General features: G+C 38.2%; 1 protein-coding gene across 7 annotated transcripts in view; it reads left to right on the forward strand.

Moving 5' to 3' along the window:
- The first annotated feature begins 11,933 nt into the window (after window positions 1-11,933).
- PHF14 (PHD finger protein 14) overlaps window positions 11,934-22,471 on the forward strand; it is a 200,780-nt gene continuing 190,242 nt past the window's right edge. For all 7 annotated transcript variants that reach the window (XR_011437823.1, XR_002807436.2, XR_011437822.1 and 4 more), the window contains exons 1-3: window positions 11,934-12,365; window positions 12,846-12,956; window positions 21,003-21,808. Coding sequence is in view for 3 of the 7 variants with exons in the window: in XM_023639286.2 (XP_023495054.1) it covers window position 12,365; window positions 12,846-12,956; window positions 21,003-21,808 (918 nt within the window). In the remaining 4 variants the exon portion in view is untranslated. The remainder of the gene's footprint in view (window positions 12,366-12,845; window positions 12,957-21,002; window positions 21,809-22,471) is intronic.

The raw sequence follows: 22,471 nt of genomic DNA on the forward strand, positions 1-22,471 counted from the left end.
GATTACATCACGTTCACCACCCAAAGACTGATTACAATCTTCATCACCACACACAAGTGCCTAATCACCCGTTTTGCCCTCCTCCCTCCCCCCTTGCCCTCTGGTAACCACCAATCCAGTCTCTGTCTCTATGTGTTTGTTTGTTGTTTTTATCTTCTATTTATGAGTGAGATGATAGGGTATTTGACTTTCCCCCTCTGACTTATTTTGCTTAGCATAATACTCTCAACTTCCATCCATGTTGTCACAAATGGCCAGATTTCATCACTTTTTATGACTGAGTAGTATTCCCTTGTATGTATATACCACATCTTATTTATCCATTTGTCCCTTGATGGGCACCTAGGTTGTTTCCAAGTCTTGGCTATTGTGAGTAATGCTGCAATGAACATAGAGGTGCGTGTATCTTTACACATTCGTGTATTCATGTTCTTTGGATAAATACTCAGCAGTGGAATAGCTGGATCATATGGTATTTCTACTCTTAACTTTTTGAGGAACTCCATGCTGTTTTCCATAGTGGCTGCACCAGTTTGCATTCCCACCAGCAGTGTATGAGAGTTCCCTTTTCTCCAAGTCCTCTCTAACACTTGCTACTTCTTGTCTTGTTAATATCGCCATTCTGATGGGCATGAGATGATATTTCATTGTAGTTTTGATTTGCATTTCCCTGATAATTAGTGATGTTGAACATCTTTTCATGTGCCTGTTTGCCATCTGTATGTCTTCTTTAGAGAAATATCTGTTCAGACCTTTTGACCACTTTTTAAATGCATTGTTTTTGTTGAGATGTATGAGTTCTTTATATATTTTGGACATTAACCCCTTATCAGATATATGGTTTGCAAATATCTTCTCCCAATTGTTATGTTGTCTTTTTGTTTTGCTGATGGTTTCCTTTGCTGTGCAGAAGCTTTTCAGTTTCATATACTCCCATTTTTTAACTTTTTCAATTGTTTCGCTAGCCCATTTAGACATGGTACTTGAAAATATGCTGCTAACACCAATGTCAAGGAGTGTATTGCCTATGTTTTCTTCTAGAAGTTTCATGGTTTCAGGTCTTACATTCAAGTTTTTAATCCATTTTGAGTTGATTTTTGTGCATGGTGTAAGGGAATGGTCTACTTTCATTCTTTTGCATGTGGCTGTCCAGTTTTCCCAACACTGTTTGTTGAGGAGACTTTCCTTACTCCATGGTATGTTCTTGGCTCCCTTGTTGAATATTAGCTGCCCATAGATGTGTGGGTTTATTTCTGGGCTCTCCATTCTGTTCCATTGATCTGTGCGTCTGTTTTTGTGCCAGTACCATGCTGTTTTGGTTACTATAGCTTTGTAGTATATTTTGAAACCAGGGAGTGTGATACCTCCAGCTTTGTTCTTCTTTGTCAGGATTCCTTCGACTATTCAGGGTCTTTTGTTGTTCCACATAAATTTTAGGATTCTTTGTTGTATTTCTGTGAAAAATGTCATTGGGACTTTGACAGGGATTGTATTGAATCTTTAGATTGTTTTAGGAAGAATTGACATTTTAACTATGTTAATTCTTCCAATCCAAGAGCACAGAATATCTTTCCATTTCTTTGTGTCCTCTTCTATTTCTTTCAACAATGTTTTATAGTTAGTGTATAGGTATTTCACCTTTTTGGTTAAGTTTATTCCTAGGTATTTTATTCTTTTTGTTGCAATTATAAGTGGGATTGTATTCCTAATTTCTCTTTCTGCTACTTCGTTGTTAGTGTATAGAAACACAACTGATCATTGTATGTTGATTTTGTGTCCTGAAACTTGACAGTATTCATTTATTATTTCTAAAATTTTTTGGTGAATTCTTTAGGGTTTTTCTATATATAAACCCTATAAATTCCTATAAATTCTATATATAAAATCACATCATCTTGAAATAGTGACAGTTTCACTTCTTCCTTTCCAATTTGGATCCCTGTTATTTCTTTTTCTTGCCTGACTGCTTTGGCTAGGATTTCCAATACTGTGTTAAATAAGAGTGGTGAAAGTGAGCATCCTTGTATGTTTCCTGTACCTAAAGGGATAGATTTCAGTTTTTCTCCATTGAGAATGATATTAGCTGTGGGTTTGTCATTTATGGGCTTTATTATGTTGCGGTATTTTCCTTCTATATCCATTTTATTCAGAGATTTTATCATAAATAGATGCTGTATCTTGTCAAATGCATTCTCTGCATCTATTGAGATGATCATGTGATTTTTATTCTTCACTTTCTCAATGTAGTGTATCACGTTGATTGATTTGTGGATGTTGATCCATGCCTGCATCCCTGGAGTAAATCCCACTTGATCATGGGGTGTATGATCTTTTTAATGTATTGTTGTATTCAATTTGCTAGTATTTTGTTGAGGATTTTTTCAATGATATTCATCAGTGATATTGGCTTGTAATTTTCTTTTTTGTGTGTTGTCCTTGTCTGGTTTTGGTAAGAGAGTAATGTTGGCTTCGTAGAATGCATTAGGAAGCTTCCCCTCCTCTTCAATCTTTTTGAAGAGTTTGAGAACGTTGTATGAAGCCACAAAGGGCAAGAAATGACAGGTATCGCCAAGGTTACTTGGTTTTTTAAGCAATCAGAGTTTATTGATAAAGGGGAACAGAACAAGGAGTGGGGAAGCAAACAACAAATCGGTGCTTACAATGTCCACATCACAATCAGCCAGGGAAGTCCCAACAGTTTGTATAGCGGGCGGGAGTGCCGATTGTTCAGGTCTGAGGCAAAGCGTCAGCTCCTCAGTGAGACTCCCAATTGTTCCATGCTTGTGACTCCCTTTCATTCTAAGGTTTTCCAGGTTCTGACTCAGGGTTTCAGACATATGGATACTTTGAGTTATTTCTTCTTGTTCCCATGGATGGGGTGCTTTTATCTTTTTTGTTCCCATGGATGGGGTGTTTCTAAAGTCCAGTCAGGTGCCTTGCAGGGTGGCCAGCCCAGACAAGGGACATGACGCAGGACATATTCTTTGTAACTTGTGCCTTAGAGTCAGGGCTGAAGTAGCCATCTTTGGTCCCAAGCCCAGACACATTCCTTCATGTAGGGCCCAGGCCCAGTGTCCTTGGAAAGCAGGGAGGTCAATGAACTCTGTACAGAGAAGGATGGGTATTGTCTTCTTTGAATGTTTGATAGAATTCACCTGGGAAGCTGTCTGGTCCTTGGATTTTATTTTTGGTTTTTGATTACTGCTTCCAACTCCTGGTGAATAGTCTATTCAAATTCTCTGTTTCTTCTTGATTCAGTTTTAGAACGGTGTTTTATTATAAGAATTAATCTATTTCTTCTAGATTATCCAATTTGTTGGTGTATAGCTTTTCATAGTATTCTTTCATAATTTTTTCTATTTCTGAGTTGTCTATTGTAATTTCTTTTCTTTCATTTCTGCTTTTATTTATTTGAGGCTTTGCTCTTTTTTTCTTGGTGAGTCTAGCTAAAGGCTTCTCAATTTTGTTTATCTTTTCAGAGAAACAGCTCGTAGCATCATTGATTTGTTTTTCTATAGTCTTTTAGTCTCTATTTCATTTATTTCTGCTCTGACTTTGATTATTTCTTTCCTTGACTTATTTTGGGCTTTGTTTGTTCTTCTTTTTCCAGTTCCTTTAGGTGTACTCTTAGATGGTTTATTTGAGGTTTTTCTTGTTTGTTGAAGTAGGCCTGAATTGCTATAAACTTTCCTCTTAGAACCACTTTTGCTGTATCCCATGAATTTTGGCATGTCATATTTTCATTGCCATTTGTGTCCAGGTATTTTTTAAATTTCTCCTTTGATTTCCTGGTTAACTCAATTGTTGTTCAGTAGCATTTTGTTTAATCTCCATGTATGTGTGGCTTTTTCAATTTTCTTCCTGTAGTTGATTTCCAGTTTCAAACCATTGTGGTCAGAAAAGCTGCTTGGTATTATTTCAATCTTCTTAAATTTACTGAGACTATTTTTGTGGGCTAATACGTGATCTATCCTGGAGAATGTTCCCCATGCATTTGAAAAAGAATGTGTATTCTGTGATGTTTGGATGGGATGTTCTGTATATATATATGCTAAGTTTATATTACTCAGTATATATTAAGTGTGTATATATATATATATATATATACTAAGTCCATCTGGTCTAATGTGTCATTTAAAGCCAATGTTTCCTTATTGATCTTCTGTTTGGATGATTTATCCATTGGTGTAAGTGCAGTGTTAAAGTTTGCTACTATTATTTTGTTGCTGTCTATTTCTCCTTTTATGTCTGTTAATAATTGCTTTATATATTTAGGTGCTCCTATATGTGGTGCATAGATAGTTACAAGTGTTATATTCTCTTGTTGAATTCTTCTCTTTATCATTATGTAGTGCCCTTCTTTGTCTCTTGTTGCAGTTTTTGCCAGGGTCCAGCCTCGGCAGAGTCCAGATTCCCGCTGGAGAGACGGCGTCGGCAAACTGAGGGAGGGGGAAAAAAAGAGGACATGAGACTTGGGTTGGTGTTAGCAAGTCCAACTTTACTGTGCACGAGTGTCGTTTTTATATTTTTCAGGATTAGTACAGAAATAGCTCTACAAATATTCTCAGAGAGATAAGGAAGTAAAAAACAAGCACAAGAATATTTATTAGCATTCCATTATGTATAGCATAAGGTTAATGATCGTCTTCTCTGCAATTAACTAGTGTTTATTGTCTCTAAGCTAAAAGAGATAGGTACCTAGACATCTGTTGTAATTCATGGTAAAGTTAAATCAAAGAGAGAAGGTCCAGGCCTCCGGACAGGACAGCATTCCATCTGGTTACATCCTGGGGGAGCCATCCCTGCCTCCCTCAATCATTTATGCCATTAGTGTAGATGGTTAATGGGAACAAAAGGCGACTCCAGGGTATCTTATCCCCAGGGCTATCTGCATTCTCAGCGGGCAGTTAAAAATCTTTACATTTTCGCACCCTGTAGGGGGTGAAAGCATTCCTTTGCCTTTTAAATTGTGGAGCTAACAGTCCCTTAAGCACACTGCCAGAGAAAGTATCATTTTGTTAGTAAAGGGCTAAAAAGCTAAGCTAAACTGTATATCTTAAAGAGTAAAAAACAGAAATAAGTATAGACATAGCCTTGCTAGAAAGCATGCAGATAATTCAGAAAATATCAGGGGTGTCGGCCGGCCATTCTTCACCGAGGGGCATCCTTGCACTCCTTGGCCCTTCTACTCATCAATTATTTATTATTGATTGCTTTTAGGAGAAAACCTCTATAACATTTTAACAGAAAGCAGAAGGTCAAGAATAATATATATAGATACTTCTTGATCATCCAATTAACCAGCAAACTTAGAAGGATGATGCATATATATATTTAGACAAAGAACTGGAGGGAGAAGGAAACATTAACCAGATGGAGGCCATGAACCTAATTGGACATCTTATCTGGGCAGGATTCCTTTCTGCTTGTCTCAAATGGGACTGTGTGCTCCTCCATTAATTAACTGAAAGATATCTTGAAAGTTCCTAGCAGGTGGTCACATTCTCTTACTATATCTAATTTTCCCAGGAGGTAGTGCCTCCCAAGCAGCCATCCAAAGGAGTGAAAACTAGAGGCTATGAAAGGAAAAGGAATGAAGGGCAGTTAGAAGCAGCACAGGTTTCAGAACTATGTGAGGGGCTGGCCGGTTATTATTCACCAAGGGGCGACCATGCACTCCTAGGCATTAATCTGCTGGACCCTGTCAAACAGCCGATCAAATGATGTAGCCACGGCTCCCGGCAAGTTTTTGTCTGAAAGTCTATTTTGTCTGATATAAGTATTGCTACCCCAGCTTTCTCTTCATTGCCATGTGCGTGGAGCATCTTTTTCTATCTTTTCACTTTCAGTTTGTGAGTGTTTTAAGGTCTTAAATTTGTCTCCTGTATGCAGCATGTATATGGTTCTTGTTTTTTTGCCCAATTGGCCACCCTTTTGGCCTTTTGATTAGGGCATTTAATCCATTGACTATTTAGAGTAGATATTGATAAGAATGTACTTATTGCTATTTTGTTCTGGATGTTTTAGTAATTCTTCTGTGTTCCTGTGTTCTTCCCTTGCTCTCGTCTCTGGTTTAATGGCTTTCTTTAGTATTATGTTTGGAGTTCTTTCTCTTAATTTTTTGTTTATTATGGGTTTCTGGTTTGTGATTATCATGAGGTCCATATATAATAACCTACATATATAGCAATCTATATTAAGTTGTTTGTCTCTTTAATTTGACCTCTTGTTAAAAGCTCTACTCTTTTACTCTCTTCCTCCCACATTTTATGTTTTTGCTATCATACCTAACCTCTTTTTTTACTTGTGTGTATCTGTTAACCTCTTATCATGGAAATAGATAATTTTAGTACTTTTATCTTTTGACTTTCACATTCGCCTTGTAGGTTGTTGATGTGCTACATTTACTGTATGTTTGCATTTACCAGTGATTTTATTGCTGTTTTTTAAAAAATGATTTTTTTATTCCTATTTGTGGTCTTCTCTTTTCCACTTAAATAAGTCTCTTTAGTATTTCTTGTAAAGCTAGTTTCTTGGTGATAAACTCCTTTAGTTTTTGCTTCTCTGGGAAGCTCTTTATCTCTCTTTCCATTCTGAATGATAACTTTGCTGGGTAGAGTATTTTTGGCTGTGGGTTTTTTCCTTTCTGCACTTTAAGTATATTGTGCCATTCTCTTCCACCCTGCATAGTTTCTGCTGAGAAGTCAGCTGATAGCCTCATGGGGTTTCTTTGTATGTAACTTGTTGCCTTTCCCTTGCAGCTTTTAGGATTCTCTATCTTTAATTGTTGACATTATTATAATGTTTCTTGGTGTGGGCCTCTTTGGGTTCATCTTGTTTGATGCTCTCTGTGCTTCCTGTACCTGGATACCTGTTTCCTTCCTTAGGTTAGGAAAGTTTTCAGTTATTATTTCTTCAAATAGATTCTCTGCCCCTTTATTTCTCTCTTCTTCTGGAATACCTATAATACAGAAGTTAGTATGCTTGATGTTGCCAATTCTTTGTTGAAGTTCTTACTGTGTTCATCTATTCTTCTCCCAACACCAGAGAGCATCCTTATGAATATTTGTTTGAACTCTTTGTCAGGTAGATTATTTCTGTTTCATTTAGTACTTTTTCTGGGATTTTGTCCTATTCCCCTACTTGGAATGTATTCCTTCGTCTTCTCATTTTGCCTCTTTCTCCATGCTTATGTGTATGTATTACATAGGTCATCTACATGTCCAGCTAATCTTGGACTGGTGGCCTTATGTAAGAGTTGTCTTATGAGACCTGGCAATGTGCTTCCCTCTTGTCACCAGTTCCAAGTGTTCCAGGAGTGTCCCCTGTGCAGGCTAAGTGTGTCCTTTTATGGCAGGATTGCTCTTTCTCCAGGTGCCCAGGGAGGCTAGGCACTCCCCTTGGCGGGCTGGTTGTAATTCTCAGCTATGTGTGGCTGCTATTTTTCCTTAAGTCACTTTACTGGGCCTGGGGAATCCCAGCACTGTTGGCTGCAAGGTCTAATAGCACATTCTCCTTGCAGTTTTTCTGTTAAGTGAGTAGGCCCCCAGTGTGGCTGTTTGCTAGGCCTAGGGGCTTAACAGTTGCTGTTGGTCTCAAGCCTGCAAGACTATTGTCAGCTCTCTCAGGGTTGCAGCTCTGTGGGTTCAGCCCCAGGCATTGGAGCACTCAATTGTTTCAGGCTTCCAAAGATGGCGTGTATCCCCTCTGTGTCCGTTTGAGAAGCACAAGTCTGCTAAAGCTTTCAGATCCCATTGCCTGCAGGGCCACACACTCCATCAACACAGTCCTGCCCCTTGCATGCACCCAACCTGCTGAATTGGACCCAGTCACCCCACTGCAGAGGCTGCACACACTCCACCAACTTAATGCAGGCCTCCCCCTTGCGCATGCCCTGCCTCACCGAGGCAGACCCACTCACCAGGTTTTGGAGGTTCCAGGCACTCTGCCTTTGCAGGTCCACTAGTTGCCCATGGGCTTGCTATTGGTTGGGGCCAGTCCCTAGGGTGGGCTGCCTGCCCTGGCTGAGCTAGATTAAATTGGTGCTCTAGTGGGTGGGGCAGACATCTAGGCTAACAGGCCAGGGGAAGAACTCCAATGGTGTCTGCCAGTGCCTGTGTCAGCATGCCTGTATTAGGTCACACTAATGGCTGCTGCCAGTGTCTCAGTCCCTGGAGAGGTCTCACCTCTCACTGAGATGCACCCAGAGCCTGTCAGGTGAGTCTCTTTTCACCAAAGGACTGTGCACCTTTCTTTCTGGTGATTTTAGGTTACTTTCCAAAATGCATAAATTTGTTCATAGGCCCTTTAAGAGCAGGCTTTTTTTCCACTTATGTCTGATAGCTTTCCTGGGGGTATCCTCCATTGTAGTTAATAGCCTGCAAGGCCAGATATTATGACACTCCTCCATTGTGCTGAGTCCAAAAGCTGCTTATTGTGATAATGCTCCCCTATTCAGATGCCCCACTCCTCCAGGGAAGGCTGTGTAACTTAAGATTGCTCCCAACCAGCCATGAAGTGTCATAGCTAAAAGGTGTCTTTTTTCTGTCCAGGAAGGAATTTCTGCTTCTTCCACCTCAGTCAGTACTGTCCCTTGTTGTCAGGGTTCTTTTTATCCAGTTCTCAGTTCTGTCTTAGGGAGTAATTGTTTCAAGAGTAGTTGTAAATTAGTTGTGTCAGTGGGAGGAAGTGAGTTCTGAGTCTGCCCACACCACCATCTTAACACCATCACTCAGTCTCACTGCTTTTATCCACCTGTCTACATGAGGCTCTAGCCAGGGGAATTAGGCAAGAAAAAGAAATAAAAGTCATTCAGAAAAGCAAGGAAAAAGTTCACTTAATGTCATTTCCTGGAAGTTGCACATACCTTTTCTGCTAACATCCCATTGGCCAGAACTTAATTACATAACCACACATAACTCCAAGAAAGTTAGGAAAGTGATCTTTAGTTGAAAGCTTGTGTCTAGTTAAATTTTGAGGCTTTTATTTTGAAGAAGAAACAGATAATAAGTTTTGGGAGACAATTAACAGTCTCACATTTATTAAATGGAAATAAAAAATGCAATTAGCTATTTTTCAATTTTACTTTACTTTTCCCTTTTTCTTTCTTTCTTTTGCTCTTTCTTTCTTTGTTTCTTTCCTTCCTTCATTTTGCCTTTTTCTTTTTAACACATGGATTGCAAGGTTTAAAAAGATTGCTAATCTAAATGCAATATGGTCTTCTGGATTGGACCTTGGAATAGAAAAAGGACATTAGTGGGAAAGCTAGTAAACTCTGAATAAAATCTGAAGTTTAGTTAATAATATTGTACTAATGTTAATTTCTTAGTTTTGTAAATGTGCGATGGCTATGCAAGGTATTGACGTTAGTGGGAGCTGGATGAAGGGTACACAGGAACTCAATATTATTATGACACTCTTCAGTAAATCTAAAATTACTTCAAAGTTAAAAATTAAAAAAATAATTGCTAATACTCAGTGGCCAGGCATTTGGAAGATTGGAAAAAAAATCTCATTTTCTCTTGGTGGTAATATATGTTAGTACAACCTGTTTTTAGAGCACAATTAGGCATTATTTATTAAATATAAATGTGTTTATGCATTTTTACTCACAAAACCTACTTCTAGGAATTTCTTTTATAGAAACTTGAAAGCCAACTTTTGGAATCTCTCTTTTCCCTTTTAGGTAATTCATTATAGTTCCTCCTTATGAATCTAGGAGGTTGCTGGAGAGTGGAATGTTTGGTTTTATAATTTCAGAGGTAAGACAACCCATAGTATAGTTAATGTTTGAAGCAGAATGGAAGAAAAGTTCCCAGAGTGGAGTTGGTTAAATAACTAAATTGCTAGGCTTTTGATTGGAGGACTAACAGATCTGAAAGCCAATGGGGAGAATTCAGAATCAGATGCCACATCTGGATCTTGGGAAAATAAGTTATGAGAAGATGAGTGGCTTCCATTTGAGAGGGTTGCAGGATAACTTATCATTTTAGACAAGGAAGTACAAGAATGATCTTGAAAAGGAAGAGGGTTTACTAAGTAGCTTTTGAAGTTTTGAAATGGAAGTTCCTACAGTGCAATACAAAGGTTTAAGGGAGCACATAGCAGTGGTATTTTGGGTCAGCTGACTAGAGGTTCAAAGAGATTGGAAGGGTTTATATATTTAGCAGTGATGCAGGACACAGAAAAACGAGTTTGCAATATAGTTGGTACAATTACTGTTAGGGTGGAATGTGCTGACACATTCTCTATTGGAGAATCTGATTAGTTGTGCTCCCTTTCCTGGGCATTTGCACATATTCTTTCCTTGGTCTGGAGCACCTGTCTCCTTTTCTCCCTTCCCCAGGCCAGTTCAGACACTTTATGTCTGGATACAAATATAAGTTTCTCCAGGAAGCTTTCCTTGAGTGCCTTCTCTTCTCTTTGCATGTGTACTTTTTCTCTGGTAGCTCCTTACACTATATATATAGCAATTGTTTGTTGACTTGTTTGTATGCTCAACTAACTTAAACACTGGCAGGGAAAAGACAACAACAGTCTTACAGAAAGTCCAGCCTTTATGTAATCATTCTTAAATTGTACTACATAAATATTTACTTGTTTTTCAAATTAAATATTATAAAATTTAATTCGTTTATAAAAGAACTCAACACGTGTCTTTAAAGAGCAAGCTACACTGCTACATTATATGATTTGATTCCTACACATTTAATTTACAATCTTTCATAACCCTCTATTTCCCCATGTTACAAATATTGCCACTGAAAGTTTATTTGTGGAATAAATGACTGAACTGAATCAGCTTCATCCAAAGCTTTCTCTATCTTTGATATATAAACATTTAAAAAAGTATTAACACTGCTTAAATTCTAACTTTCTTTTTTTTTTTGAGGAAGATTAGCCCTGAGCTAATTACTGCCAATTCTCCCCTTTTTGCTGAGGAAGACTGGCCCTGAGCTAACATCCATGCCCATCTTCCTCTACTTTATACGTCAGATGCCTACCACAGCATGGCTTTTGCCAAGTGGTACCATGTCCACACCTGATATCCCGAACTGGTAAACCCAGGGACGCCAAGAAGTGTAACTTGCGAACTTCACTGCTGCGCCACTGGGCCGGCCCCTCAAATTCTAACATTTTAATATTGTTTTAAAAAATAGTTAACCTGCATATGAATTAACGTGGCATATGAAACTGTTGAAGGACAGTCATATCTGGTTGTACATACTGTCCTCATGTTTTTATGGGTTTAAAACTTCTTCTTAAAAAATAAATTCCTTAGGTGAGACACACATTGTGAAATAATACACAATATACTTGTGAGAAGAAATATTTTCCCCTAGATGTATTCTCTTAGCAAAATGAAACACTCTGTACGTTTTATTTATGCAGAAATGTCTATCCACAGTATGATTGTAACAATAGTTAATTAATATAATTAAATAATTTTTTCTCTGTTAGAGTTGTAATTTTCAAAGCAGCGATCAAACAAGGTCTAATGCGATTGTCACATTACCCTCTGCCAGGAAATAAAATTTTCGCACATTCCAAGATATTTTAAGAGATTGAATTTATGGAAGCAGCAGGTAGAGTGTGGCTGTCGGCATTATTTCTGTTTTTTTGGTAGTGATTTGAGATAGCAAACGTCCCTTTACGGAAAGTCTATTCTGAGTAAACCTCTAAACAACAAAAATCAGAAATAAAAATTGGCCTCCCATGGATTTGGACTAAGGGCGGAGCCTCGGGCATCTGCGGGTGGTCCCGCCCAGGGGCTGAGAGGGCTTGCTGCTCCCGCTCGGCACTACTCGGACGCTCTCGGCTCCCGCTCGGCTCTGTTCGCGTCCTCCTCCCGGCGCACGCGCTGTGGGCTCCGGCTGGCCTTAGGGCCGCGCTTTGCCTTCGGTTTTCACTTCCTTCTCGTCAGAGCTGTATCCGGGTCGTTGCTTTCCCTATTGTTTCAGGCAACCGGCCTCGGACTGTGCAAAATCTGGGTCTTTTGTTGCTTCTGGTGCAGGCTAATAAAGTTTTTCTTTCTTTTATTTTTTTCTAACCCTTTTAACGGGGGAAATTAACCCCCCTGGGCCGCCGGGTTGGCCGCGCTGCTGGGCCGAAGGGAGCCTCTGGCCAGGGAGCGCCGAGGGAGGGGGCGCGAGCTGCCGGGCCGGTTCTGCGGGGACCCGGGGGCGGGGGGGCGGGAGGGGACCGCGGGGCTGCGCCTGGGGCGCCCCGGGCACTCGGCGGCGCCGCCGATTTTAAATAGCATCTTTCGGACCTGTTTCCGCGGTCTCGGTCCCCGACCTCGGCGCTGCCTGGGCTCTCGCAGCCTCTCCCTAGGTCTCTTCCAAACGACCACCTCGGATTCCTTAGTAAGTGTGTCGGAGGCCTCTGCGGGGAGAAAGGTTCACTTCAGCCCTTCTAGAAGTCGGGGCGGGCGGGAGCAGGGAGGGGGTGGGAGGGTCCTGCGGGAAGCTGGTCCCTACGTGGACTCTACCCTTCCATGGTCCGCGGGAATGAAGACGGCTTGTTTTCTTCCCTGGGCTTTGCATTTTCTTTATGTTGACTGTTAACGGTGTCTGAGTGAGGGATTACAAGCGAGTCGCAGAAACATCACAAGATGTGCAAGCGGGTCAGCTTGGATTTTGGCCGGCCTGGGTTCGCGTTTGCCGCATCCTGTGGCTGGAGCTGCTCATGGAGCTGCCCGGCCCTCCCCAGCTCTCGTTTCCACCACAGCCTTCCCCGACACCTTTTGCTGAGAGATGAGTTAGACAAAGATTCCTTGCACGAGGTCATCTGTACCTGTGCTTGCTGTGATTATGAATGACGGTGTCATATTTTTCTCTTAACAGTGGATCGCAGCTCCAAGAGGAGGCAGGTGAAGCCTTTGGCAGCTTCTCTGCTAGAAGCTCTCGATTATGATAGTTCAGATGACAGTGATTTTAAAGTTGGAGATGCCTCAGGTAAATGTTGCCTTCTCTCTTCCCTTTTCCCAGCTTTCTGGAGTTGGCCTTATTTTCAGACACTTTTTTTCAAGAATCGGTTTTGATTAAATTGCCAATTTAAAGTTAAAGCACATAAACCTCATTTATTTTGTGCATTTGATTTCCCACATTTCCCTAAGATCCTATCGCTAGATCTTACCATTGCCTCTGTTTTTGTTGATGACTTACTCAGGTAGTTAGCAGGCAGAGAAGGACTTATTCCAAAGATGCAAAAACATTTTCTCTAGTCTTTATTTTAAAATATGTTTATGCTTAGTTTATGGATAGAGGGAAAAAGATCGAGAGAGATCCCGAAGTTGAATAATATCCTGAGAATAGTGTGAGCCATGAACAGCCCATGAACAGGATTCTTCTCTTTTCAGATCACTTGGCACCCTGTGTGGGGACTTTTGCTTTTTGTCTATTAGCTCCCTTGCTGGAATAAAATTGACCAGAGTAAAAAGTTGTACTTTGTGGTAGTTGCTGGATCTTATGGATTGGGCCTTTCAAAAATTTCTGAGGTATAAAGCATGCATACCTGCTCATTATATCTTGTGATTTTGAAAACAGTGAACTTTTTAAAAAGCTCGTATATTTGCATTGTACAAAATTGGAAAACATAGAAGAGTGAATTTTTCCTTTTATCTTCTGTTTATTGTACCATATATATATACATATATATAAAGATATATACAATTTTAATTGCAGGAATCTGAGAAATGCATACAAATTATGTTTAAATATTTGTCAAAAATACTAAACCACACGTGAACAGTAAAAATTGCTTATAATTCTGCCCCTTTTGGTGGAAATTTAAATAAAGTGAAAAATAAAAGCCCTTCTAATTTCATCCCTTTAATGGTTTTTAAATATTCTTCCAAAGAGTTTTCTCTGCTTAGTCATATCTCTTTCCTTTCCTCTGGTTTTTGTTTTTTTTCCTGCTAGGGATAGTAGGAAGGGATGAAATTAGGTTGTGTTGTGTTACTCTTTTGCTTTTAATAGCATCAACAAGCAGAGTTTGCGTAGTTATTTACTGAGAACTTTTTATTTTTGTAACCGTATTTAATTTTTACAATAACTCAGTGAAGGAGATAGTGTTTTACAGATAGTGTGGGGCTGAGTTTAAAGAATTTGCATGAGGTCACTCAGGCCCCAGTGCATCTAATCCATGTCTTTTGACTCCAACATTTATAATCTTTTCACTGCTTAGATCCTAAAAGTAGATAAACATAATCTTAAACTGAAACTAGGATATTGTGGTAACTAATTGAGGACACTCCCAGTTGTCAGGTTAATCTTAAGTTTTTTTAACCTTTGCCTCTCAGCACTTTCCTGTCCTATTTAGTCGATTCACTGATGTTTGGTACTTCCAGAGAAGGGAAAGAAAAGGGAAGGAAAGGGAGGTAAAATCCAAGCCTATGTTAGTTCTCTTGGTGAAAACCTTGGCAGATAAGAATCTTGGCTAGAATATAGTTTTGGTTTGTTACGGTTGAGTTTGTAAACTGTGGCAAAAATAGCTGGGTCTCAGAAGTTATGGTTTATTTGAATACCGTTGTGGGAAAAACTCCAAAGCTTAATTTCTGTATTTCATCATTATTTTTGTGACAATAAATCCTGACTTTGTAGATAAATTTTTTCTTATTGTGTATTGAGATGGGGTCATTCACAGGTGTCACCTCTCTTTGCAAGGGTTAAAACAGTCTTATGATACAAACTACCTTCTCAAAATAATTTTTGGTGTCAAAATATTGCTAACCATGTTAAATCTTAATCAGAGTTGATGGGAATTATCTATTTTTTGTGAACAGTGGTAGGATGAGTTTTGTTAGCCTGATAGTTTTGGGAAAAAATCTCCTAAAAGAACTCAAAAACGTGTGTTTTCTGTTCCCTCTTGTCATAATACCTAGTCTGCTGTACTTATAATTTACTTCCCTGGCCCCTGGGGAGCTTAAATTTTTGACTCAAAGGTCACAAATTTATCTGTGTAGTTCTTGATATGTTACTGTAGATAAGAGGTTAGTAGAAAATGATTTCGTTTAAAGTAGTAGTCAGTAGAAATTGAATGATATTTTCCATTCTTGGTTAAAGTCTGTTGGTGTTCCTTGTAGCTGAGATGTTTGCTTACTCTAGATTAACAGTGTTTCCTGTTTCACTCCTTCCTCTTCTTTGCCTGAGATATTGGACTCTTACAGGAAATAAGTTATTAGACTTATCACTGGTTTCAAAAATGTTGAAGTTGTGGAATCTCAACGCTTCTTATGAATAGATTCAACTGGAGGTGGAGAAATAGTAGCTAAACATCTGTCTAATTATAGCTTCTTTCAAACCAATCTCTAGAAACGACTTACTGAATGAACTGCTGACTTCCTTAGAATTTAATGTTAAAATGGTTAGATTGGTTGGCCTCAATTTTTGTTAATTGGATTCTGTGCATCACTTTCTTAGGATCTTCATTTTGAAATCTAAATTCTCACTACAAAACTTTATATTTCTGTTTGACTTGAAGAGTAAATATGGACAATTCTGAAAAGGTATTATATTCAACGCCCTTGCGGATAAACATAATTTTATTCATGTACTTCTCAGATGATAAAATCGAAAAAGATAAATATTTCTCAAAAATGACCTGCCTGTAAGATAGGCAAGTGATTATTGACAGTTAATAATCATAAGCCTCTAAGTTTAGACAATTATGAATTGAAAATAGATCATCTTTCGTTTTATCTCTAGTGTGAAAGTAGAGCTATGGCGCTCATTTTTGATTGAGGACAGTCAATAAATAAATTTTAAAATTACTAAGTCCCAAAATGGGGTATAAGTGTATTAGAATTATGGTGATAACCACCAGAAGAACCATATGCAGAAATGGTAGGTGGAACTATAAGAATTTACAGTTTTATAGGTCTAAAACAGTAAATTATTGGCAGTTTCATGGTTTGGTCTAGCTAAAGTGGTTATGTTTGAGACTTGAATCTAGGATTGGGGATCGGATAGCTTACATTTAGCGATCTGCTATATAAATGGAATGTTTTTGAAGATAAGTGCATTTATTACTTTTATTAAACAAGACAAAATAGCAATGCTGTGTCTCCCCCAACTCCCTGACCAAAGTAAGATGGGTAACTTTAGATCTTGAGCTGTAGTTAGTTTAGTTAGGCCAAATTGCCAGAAAAAAATCGAACCGGAAGAGTCAGGCTGAGTCTTTGCTTTGGTAGTATTGTGTACTTCTGACTTGGGCTAAGTGGATCAAGATATGTTCATTGACCATCTGTGGTTTTGTTTAAAAGCACTTTTCTGGATGTTATGATGAATTCACAGGGAAATAGTGATAATATTAGAATAATTAAATAAAATAATAGCTAGATGATACAGGGCATGATTGATCACTTGTGTAGTTCAAGTCTTTCGAAGGAGATGGGACTACTTTAGGCTAGATTGATCTAGAACAGTTCATTGAGGAGATAATTGTTAAACTAGGAACTGAAAAAGAAGCACTCTAGGTGGGGAAACATTAAGTATTCGAAGTGTGGAGGCTGGAAAATGTCATTTATATTTGGGGATCAGCATTAAGTGAAAGAATAGTAGAAGAGAAGAGCGTGGGAAAGTAGAATGAGGTCAAATTGGGGCCTTATGTGCTAGACCAGCGTTTCTCAGTCTCACCTCTTGGCACTTTGTGTTGGTTAATTCTTTGTTATGGAGACTTATCCTGTGTATCATAGGGTGTTTAGCAGCATCCCTGTGTTCTGCTTACTAATTGCCAGTAGCATCTTCCCTACCTTCCCCTTAGCTCCCTGCCCTTTTGTGGCAACTGTTGTCTCTAGACATTGCAAAATGTCCTTTGTGGGACAAAAATTGTCTCCACTTGAGAACCACTCGTCTAGATTTACCCAGAAAATGTAAGATGACACAGCTGGGTGTAGAGTCAGAAGTAGAGGATGAGTTTCATTGACTGATTGACTTTTTTAAAGGAGATATACAGGATTAGTCAGAAATGGCCCCAAGATGATAACTGAGTAACCAGTAGACTGGTGATCTCTTTATCTGTTGTGTATATTTATCGTACTAATCACTTTTGCACTACATCAATGAATAGAATACAGCATGTGTCGATTAATGGTAGGGATGCAGTCTGAACAGTGCATCATTAAGCAATTTCCTCTGTGCGAACATCATAGAGTGTACTTACACAAACCTAGAGGATACAGCCTAATACACATGTAGCCAATATGGTGCTAATATCATGGGACCACTGTCATATATGCAGTCCCTTGTTGACTGAAACATTGTTTGGCAGCTCATGACTGTAGGTAAATAATTAAGGTTGATGAACAAAGATGATTCTTTGTATTGCAAAGCTAACATAACATTCTGAATTAAAGTATACTGATTTTATCATTTAATATTTATTATGGGGAGCTTAAGCATTGAATATTATGAAGAGATTTTTGAAGGTTGGTTTTTTAATTCTATAACTGTAAAAAATTCCTTAACTGTCTTTTAGTTGAAATAGCTCCTGCTTGGGGAGATTTTGATATATTGTATGTTTAGGAAAGTTACCTTTTAATTGAATAGAAAGTAGGGATTTCAATTTCAGAGATTTTCTTTTCTAACATAAAAAATTTTGTTGTAGACTTGAGAATTAACTCTGTCCTTAGGCCTAAGATAGCTGTAGTTGAAGTATCTGGCTTATTTCTCTATTACATTTTGTTTTTTTAAGGATGTGAGAGTGAAGAATTTGGAACATGGCACAGAGTCATTATTTGAATTTGTAGTAATAGGAAATTTTTCTTTGCAGCCTACAAAAATATAATAATAGATCACCAAGGACTCTGATTTTCTCATTGTCACTGTTAGCAGGCTATGCTAATAACTAAATATTATCTCCATCCCTCAAGTGCATATGTATCAAAAAGACATGATGACTAATCAGATGAAGTTATTTTTCAGAGATCAAAGAAAGATAAGATTTGATACATTGCTGATGCCTGCAGTTGGTATATGGATATGTGTTATATTTGGAGAATGAAGGGTTGGATAAGCTACTAGGATTTGGATTTGTGGAATAAACTCAGATTCTTCTAATAATACGTTAAAAAATGTAAAGCCTTTAAATCTTTTTTTCTAATTACTCTATTCAGGCATGATTACAAAACAAAAACAGAATCAAAGAGTATCAATTTCCCTATATTTTTAAAAATAATTGATTGGCATTGGCACCAACAACCAAAACAAAATTGCAGAAATTCCTGACATTTTGTAAAACTTTTCAAGTAATAGCAAAGTTGGATTGGTTTCAGTTTTGATCAGTACCCACGTTTGTGCCCAGTTAATCTTACTTTTGTATCTACTGTAAGTTTTTATTGGTAAAAGTTGTTAGGAGTACGTTTTATTTTATTTTATTTTATTTTAAATTTTTTATTTTTCCCTTTTTCTCCCCAAAGCCCCCCGGTACATAGTTTTATATTCTTCGTTGTGGGTCCTTCTAGTTGTGGTATGTGGGACGCTGCCTCAGCGTGGTCTGACGAGCAGTGCCATGTCTGCGCCCAGGATTCGAACCAACGAAACACTGGGCCTCCTGCGGCGGACCGCGCGAAGTTAACCACTCGGCCACGGGGCCAGCCCCTAGGAGTACATTTTAGGTACTTCTACAAAGGCTTTTAGAAGATTGATCCAGAAGAAAAGTACCCTTTCTCCATCTCCTGGCTCTCTTAATTATGGCATTGCTTGCAAGATATTCCAGATTTCTTTAGTCAGTATGCACAGAGATCCTTCTTTGCCTTAAAAGTATTTAGTCAACTCTGCTTGTTATTTATTAGATCCTTATCTAAAAATATCTGGAAATTATTATTATTTTTTTTACCAGAGGTAGTTTTTCTTGGTAGTGTGGGTTTAATTGTCTTGCTTGGTATAAAAAAATCATAATTTTCTTATGATTTGTAGAGCTGTTGGCCTGAAAAGAAGTCATCAGTTTGTGAATGATACTGGGTCCACACTCTGTTTGAAATCCACAAATCCAAATCAGAAATCCAAAGGTGTTTCCTAAGTTTGGCACAAACTTATTTGATGCTAAAACCTGACTGGGACTGATAGAGTTTGTTTGTAGTGTTTACGTATCGTACTTGTAAATATTCATGCTTTTCACTACAGGGATGTTTGATTATAGGATAGTACCATAAACCTCCCTGGAGGTGGTATTGTAATATATTGTGTATACACCATGCTGCCCTTCTAAAATCTGAAAAAAATCCAAATTCTGAAACACATCTGGCTCCAAAAGTTTCAGATAAGAGACTGTTGACTTACATGATATTGCTCTTCTGTCTTTTGCAAGATTGTTTAGGATGAGAATATTTTTTTGCAACAGTCCTGAATAAGCTGTGGCTACTGCCTGATAATCTTGAGATTGACGGTGATTTTGTAGGATCAGTCAACATCTGCTAAATGTTAGTCCTTATTTTTTATGTGATTTAAAACTCGTAGAATTTTTTTTTAATCAACCATTTGTAAAGGATTTCTGAGATATTTTAGACACCAGATACTAATTATAGACAACTTTGTTTAACTTTGCTTACTTTTAATGCCCAGTTAATTATAGTGGTTAAGGCTGATTGAGTTAACAGAAATTAAAATGGTGTGGAAGCATGGACTTTTTTCACCATTTTATTATTACCCTTTTCTTGGTTATAGGTGCAAAAAATTCATCACCCTACAGATTTTACTATTGCTGTTGGCCACGACCTGATATGACTGGTTTGTTTCCCACTTTCTCCTGCTCCCCTTCCTTTTTTCTCCTCCCCTTTATACCCCTCTCCAAATATTTTATTTTATTTATTTATTTTATTTTTCCTTCTTCTCTCCAAAGCCCCCGGTACATAGTTGTATATATTTTTAGTTGTGGGTCCTAATTGTGGCATGTAGGATGTCACCTTAGCATGGCTTGATGAGCGGTGCCATGTCCGTGCCCAGGATCTGAACCTGCAATACCCTGGGCCACCGAAGCAGAGCACACGAACTTAACCACTCAGCCATGGGGTGGCCCCATCTCCAAATATTTTAGCTGTTTATTTATTTGATTAGGTGTAAAGAGGATTAGAAGGTTACTGGATAGTGTTGGGCTAAGAGGGCCTGGGTTGCCCTAGGCAGGAAGGGAAGAAACTTGCTGGAAAGCTTTTAGTCTTGCCTGAACTCTTTAGTGTCCTTAGCCTATCTTTTTAGTGACTGCTGTGGTTGCTCTTTTCCAAGATGGATTTGTTTTTAAAAATTCATTAATTTCTTTCATTCTAGGTGCTATAGTAGTTACGGCCTAGAATTTTAGGAAGTTTAGGTGGCTCTTTTATTGATATGAACAGTAAGTATCCTAATAAACAGGAAAATTGGTAATTTCTCTTGCAACTTCCATTTTCTGTGCCATTGCTGTTGTCTCTTTTCACCTGTGTACTTGGTACTCCTAAAATTAATTGGTACATTAGGAATGTGGTACAAGTTGACTTTCAAAAATATCTGCTCATTTTTGCTGGGTAAAGAGTGAAATAAATAAAATGAAGTTTTTTGGGCCCGATTTTTCTTGTTCTGAATGTGACTCAATGCTTGTAAGTCCATATAGTTTCTGAAAGGAAGATGTAAGGGAAGAAGAATTTGGTCTGTATTATGTTATCATTAAGTTAAAATCAAGTGCCCAATTTAAAAAGAAGCATATTTACTTTTAGAAAAAAATTGCCTCTAGGGCACCAAATATAGTATGAGCTATGTGACACGAAATAGTGCTCCTTGTTGTAAAGCATATTGTATTTAGAATTACATATATTCATCTTCATTAGTGCTATATTGTACTAAACCCATTATGCCAACTTCATCGATTTATTATTTAATCAGGTTGGGAATGTCTACCATTCTTTGACTTAAATTTGTTTATATTGTTTTGCAAGTTATTCACAAATTTTGGTGGTTTCATTTGTGTCAGCGTTGTGTGTGTGTGTGTGTATGTATATACATATGTGTGGTTTTTTTTTCTCATATTTTCAACAGATTCTGAAGGGAGTGGTAATGGAAGTGAAGATCCCTCAAAGGACAGTGGAGAAGGTTCCTGTAGTGATTCTGAAGAAAATATTTTAGAAGAAGAACTGAATGAAGATATTAAAGTAAAAGAAGAACAATGTAAAAATTCTGCAGAGGAAGAAATACTGTCCTCAGAAAAACAGTTAATTAAAATGGAAAAGAAGGAAGAAGAAGAGAATGGAGAAAGACCTAGAAAGAAAAAGGAGAAAGAGAAGGAGAAAGAAAAGGAAAAAGAGAAGGAGAAAGAAAAAGAGAAAGAAAAGGAGAGAGAGAAGGAGAAAGAAAAAGCAACAGTACCTGACAGTGTGGCTGTTTCTGCTACTTCCACTACACCAGCCACAAGTCCTTCTGCTGTTAACACATCTCCTTCAGTCCCCACTACCACGACCACTACAGAGGAACAAGTCAGTGAGCCAAAAAAGTGGAACCTTCGTCGAAACCGACCACTTTTGGATTTTGTTTCCATGGAAGAGCTGAATGACATGGATGACTATGACAGTGAAGATGACAATGATTGGCGACCTACTGTAGTAAAGAGAAAGGGAAGATCTGCATCTCAGAAAGAAGGAAGTGATGGAGACAATGAGGATGATGAAGATGAGGGAAGTGGGAGTGATGAGGATGAGAACGAGGAAGGCAATGATGAAGATCATAGCAGCCCCGCCAGTGAAGGGGGTTGCAAGAAGAAGAAGAGTAAAGTTCTTAGCAGAAACAGTGCTGATGATGAGGAACTGACCAATGATAGCCTGACACTATCTCAAAGCAAGAGTAATGAGGTAGACCAACCCAATTTTTATGATATCTGTCTGTCTGGGGAAAAGGGAATTCTTCTCTAAACCGTTCTACCCGTTACATTAAGTGGCTTCCTTGAAATCCTATTTATAGACAGCTATGGGAGTGAATGAGCACCCTAACTGTAACATTTATTCATTTGGTCAACCAACCTTTACTGAGTATCTGCTATTTGTCACCGTTCTCAAGGAACTCACAGTCACCGTCCTCAAGGAGCTCACAATCTATATATTTAGAGAAGTATTTTTATATCAATAGACTTGGGAAATGGTAGAGTTTTCCTTTCTCCTTTCTCTTCTCTCACCCCATTGTTCATAGGACTGCTGAGGGGTGCTAAGTGGATTATGAAAACAAAAGTCACCTTTCTTTCAACTTAGTTATATCTATATCCACATACAAATTTAGACTTAGAATACTTTAAAGCAGGGCAACAAACAGCATAATGATTGTCTCAGACTTTTAGAGATTCGTTTTAAAGGTTAATTCCTTTACTGGTTCTAGCAGCTATCATCTGAATAGTCACCAAATCTTTGCTTTAGATGTATGGTAGTAAATACCAACTGTATGTTTACATATATTTAGTGAATAGATTCTCTCTACAAAGAAATGAAAAAAAAAAGCAAACATTTCTATCATAAAACTACAGT

Source organism: Equus caballus, chromosome 4 (assembly GCF_041296265.1).
Source record: "Equus caballus isolate H_3958 breed thoroughbred chromosome 4, TB-T2T, whole genome shotgun sequence".
Classification (NCBI taxonomy): domain Eukaryota; kingdom Metazoa; phylum Chordata; class Mammalia; order Perissodactyla; family Equidae; genus Equus; species Equus caballus.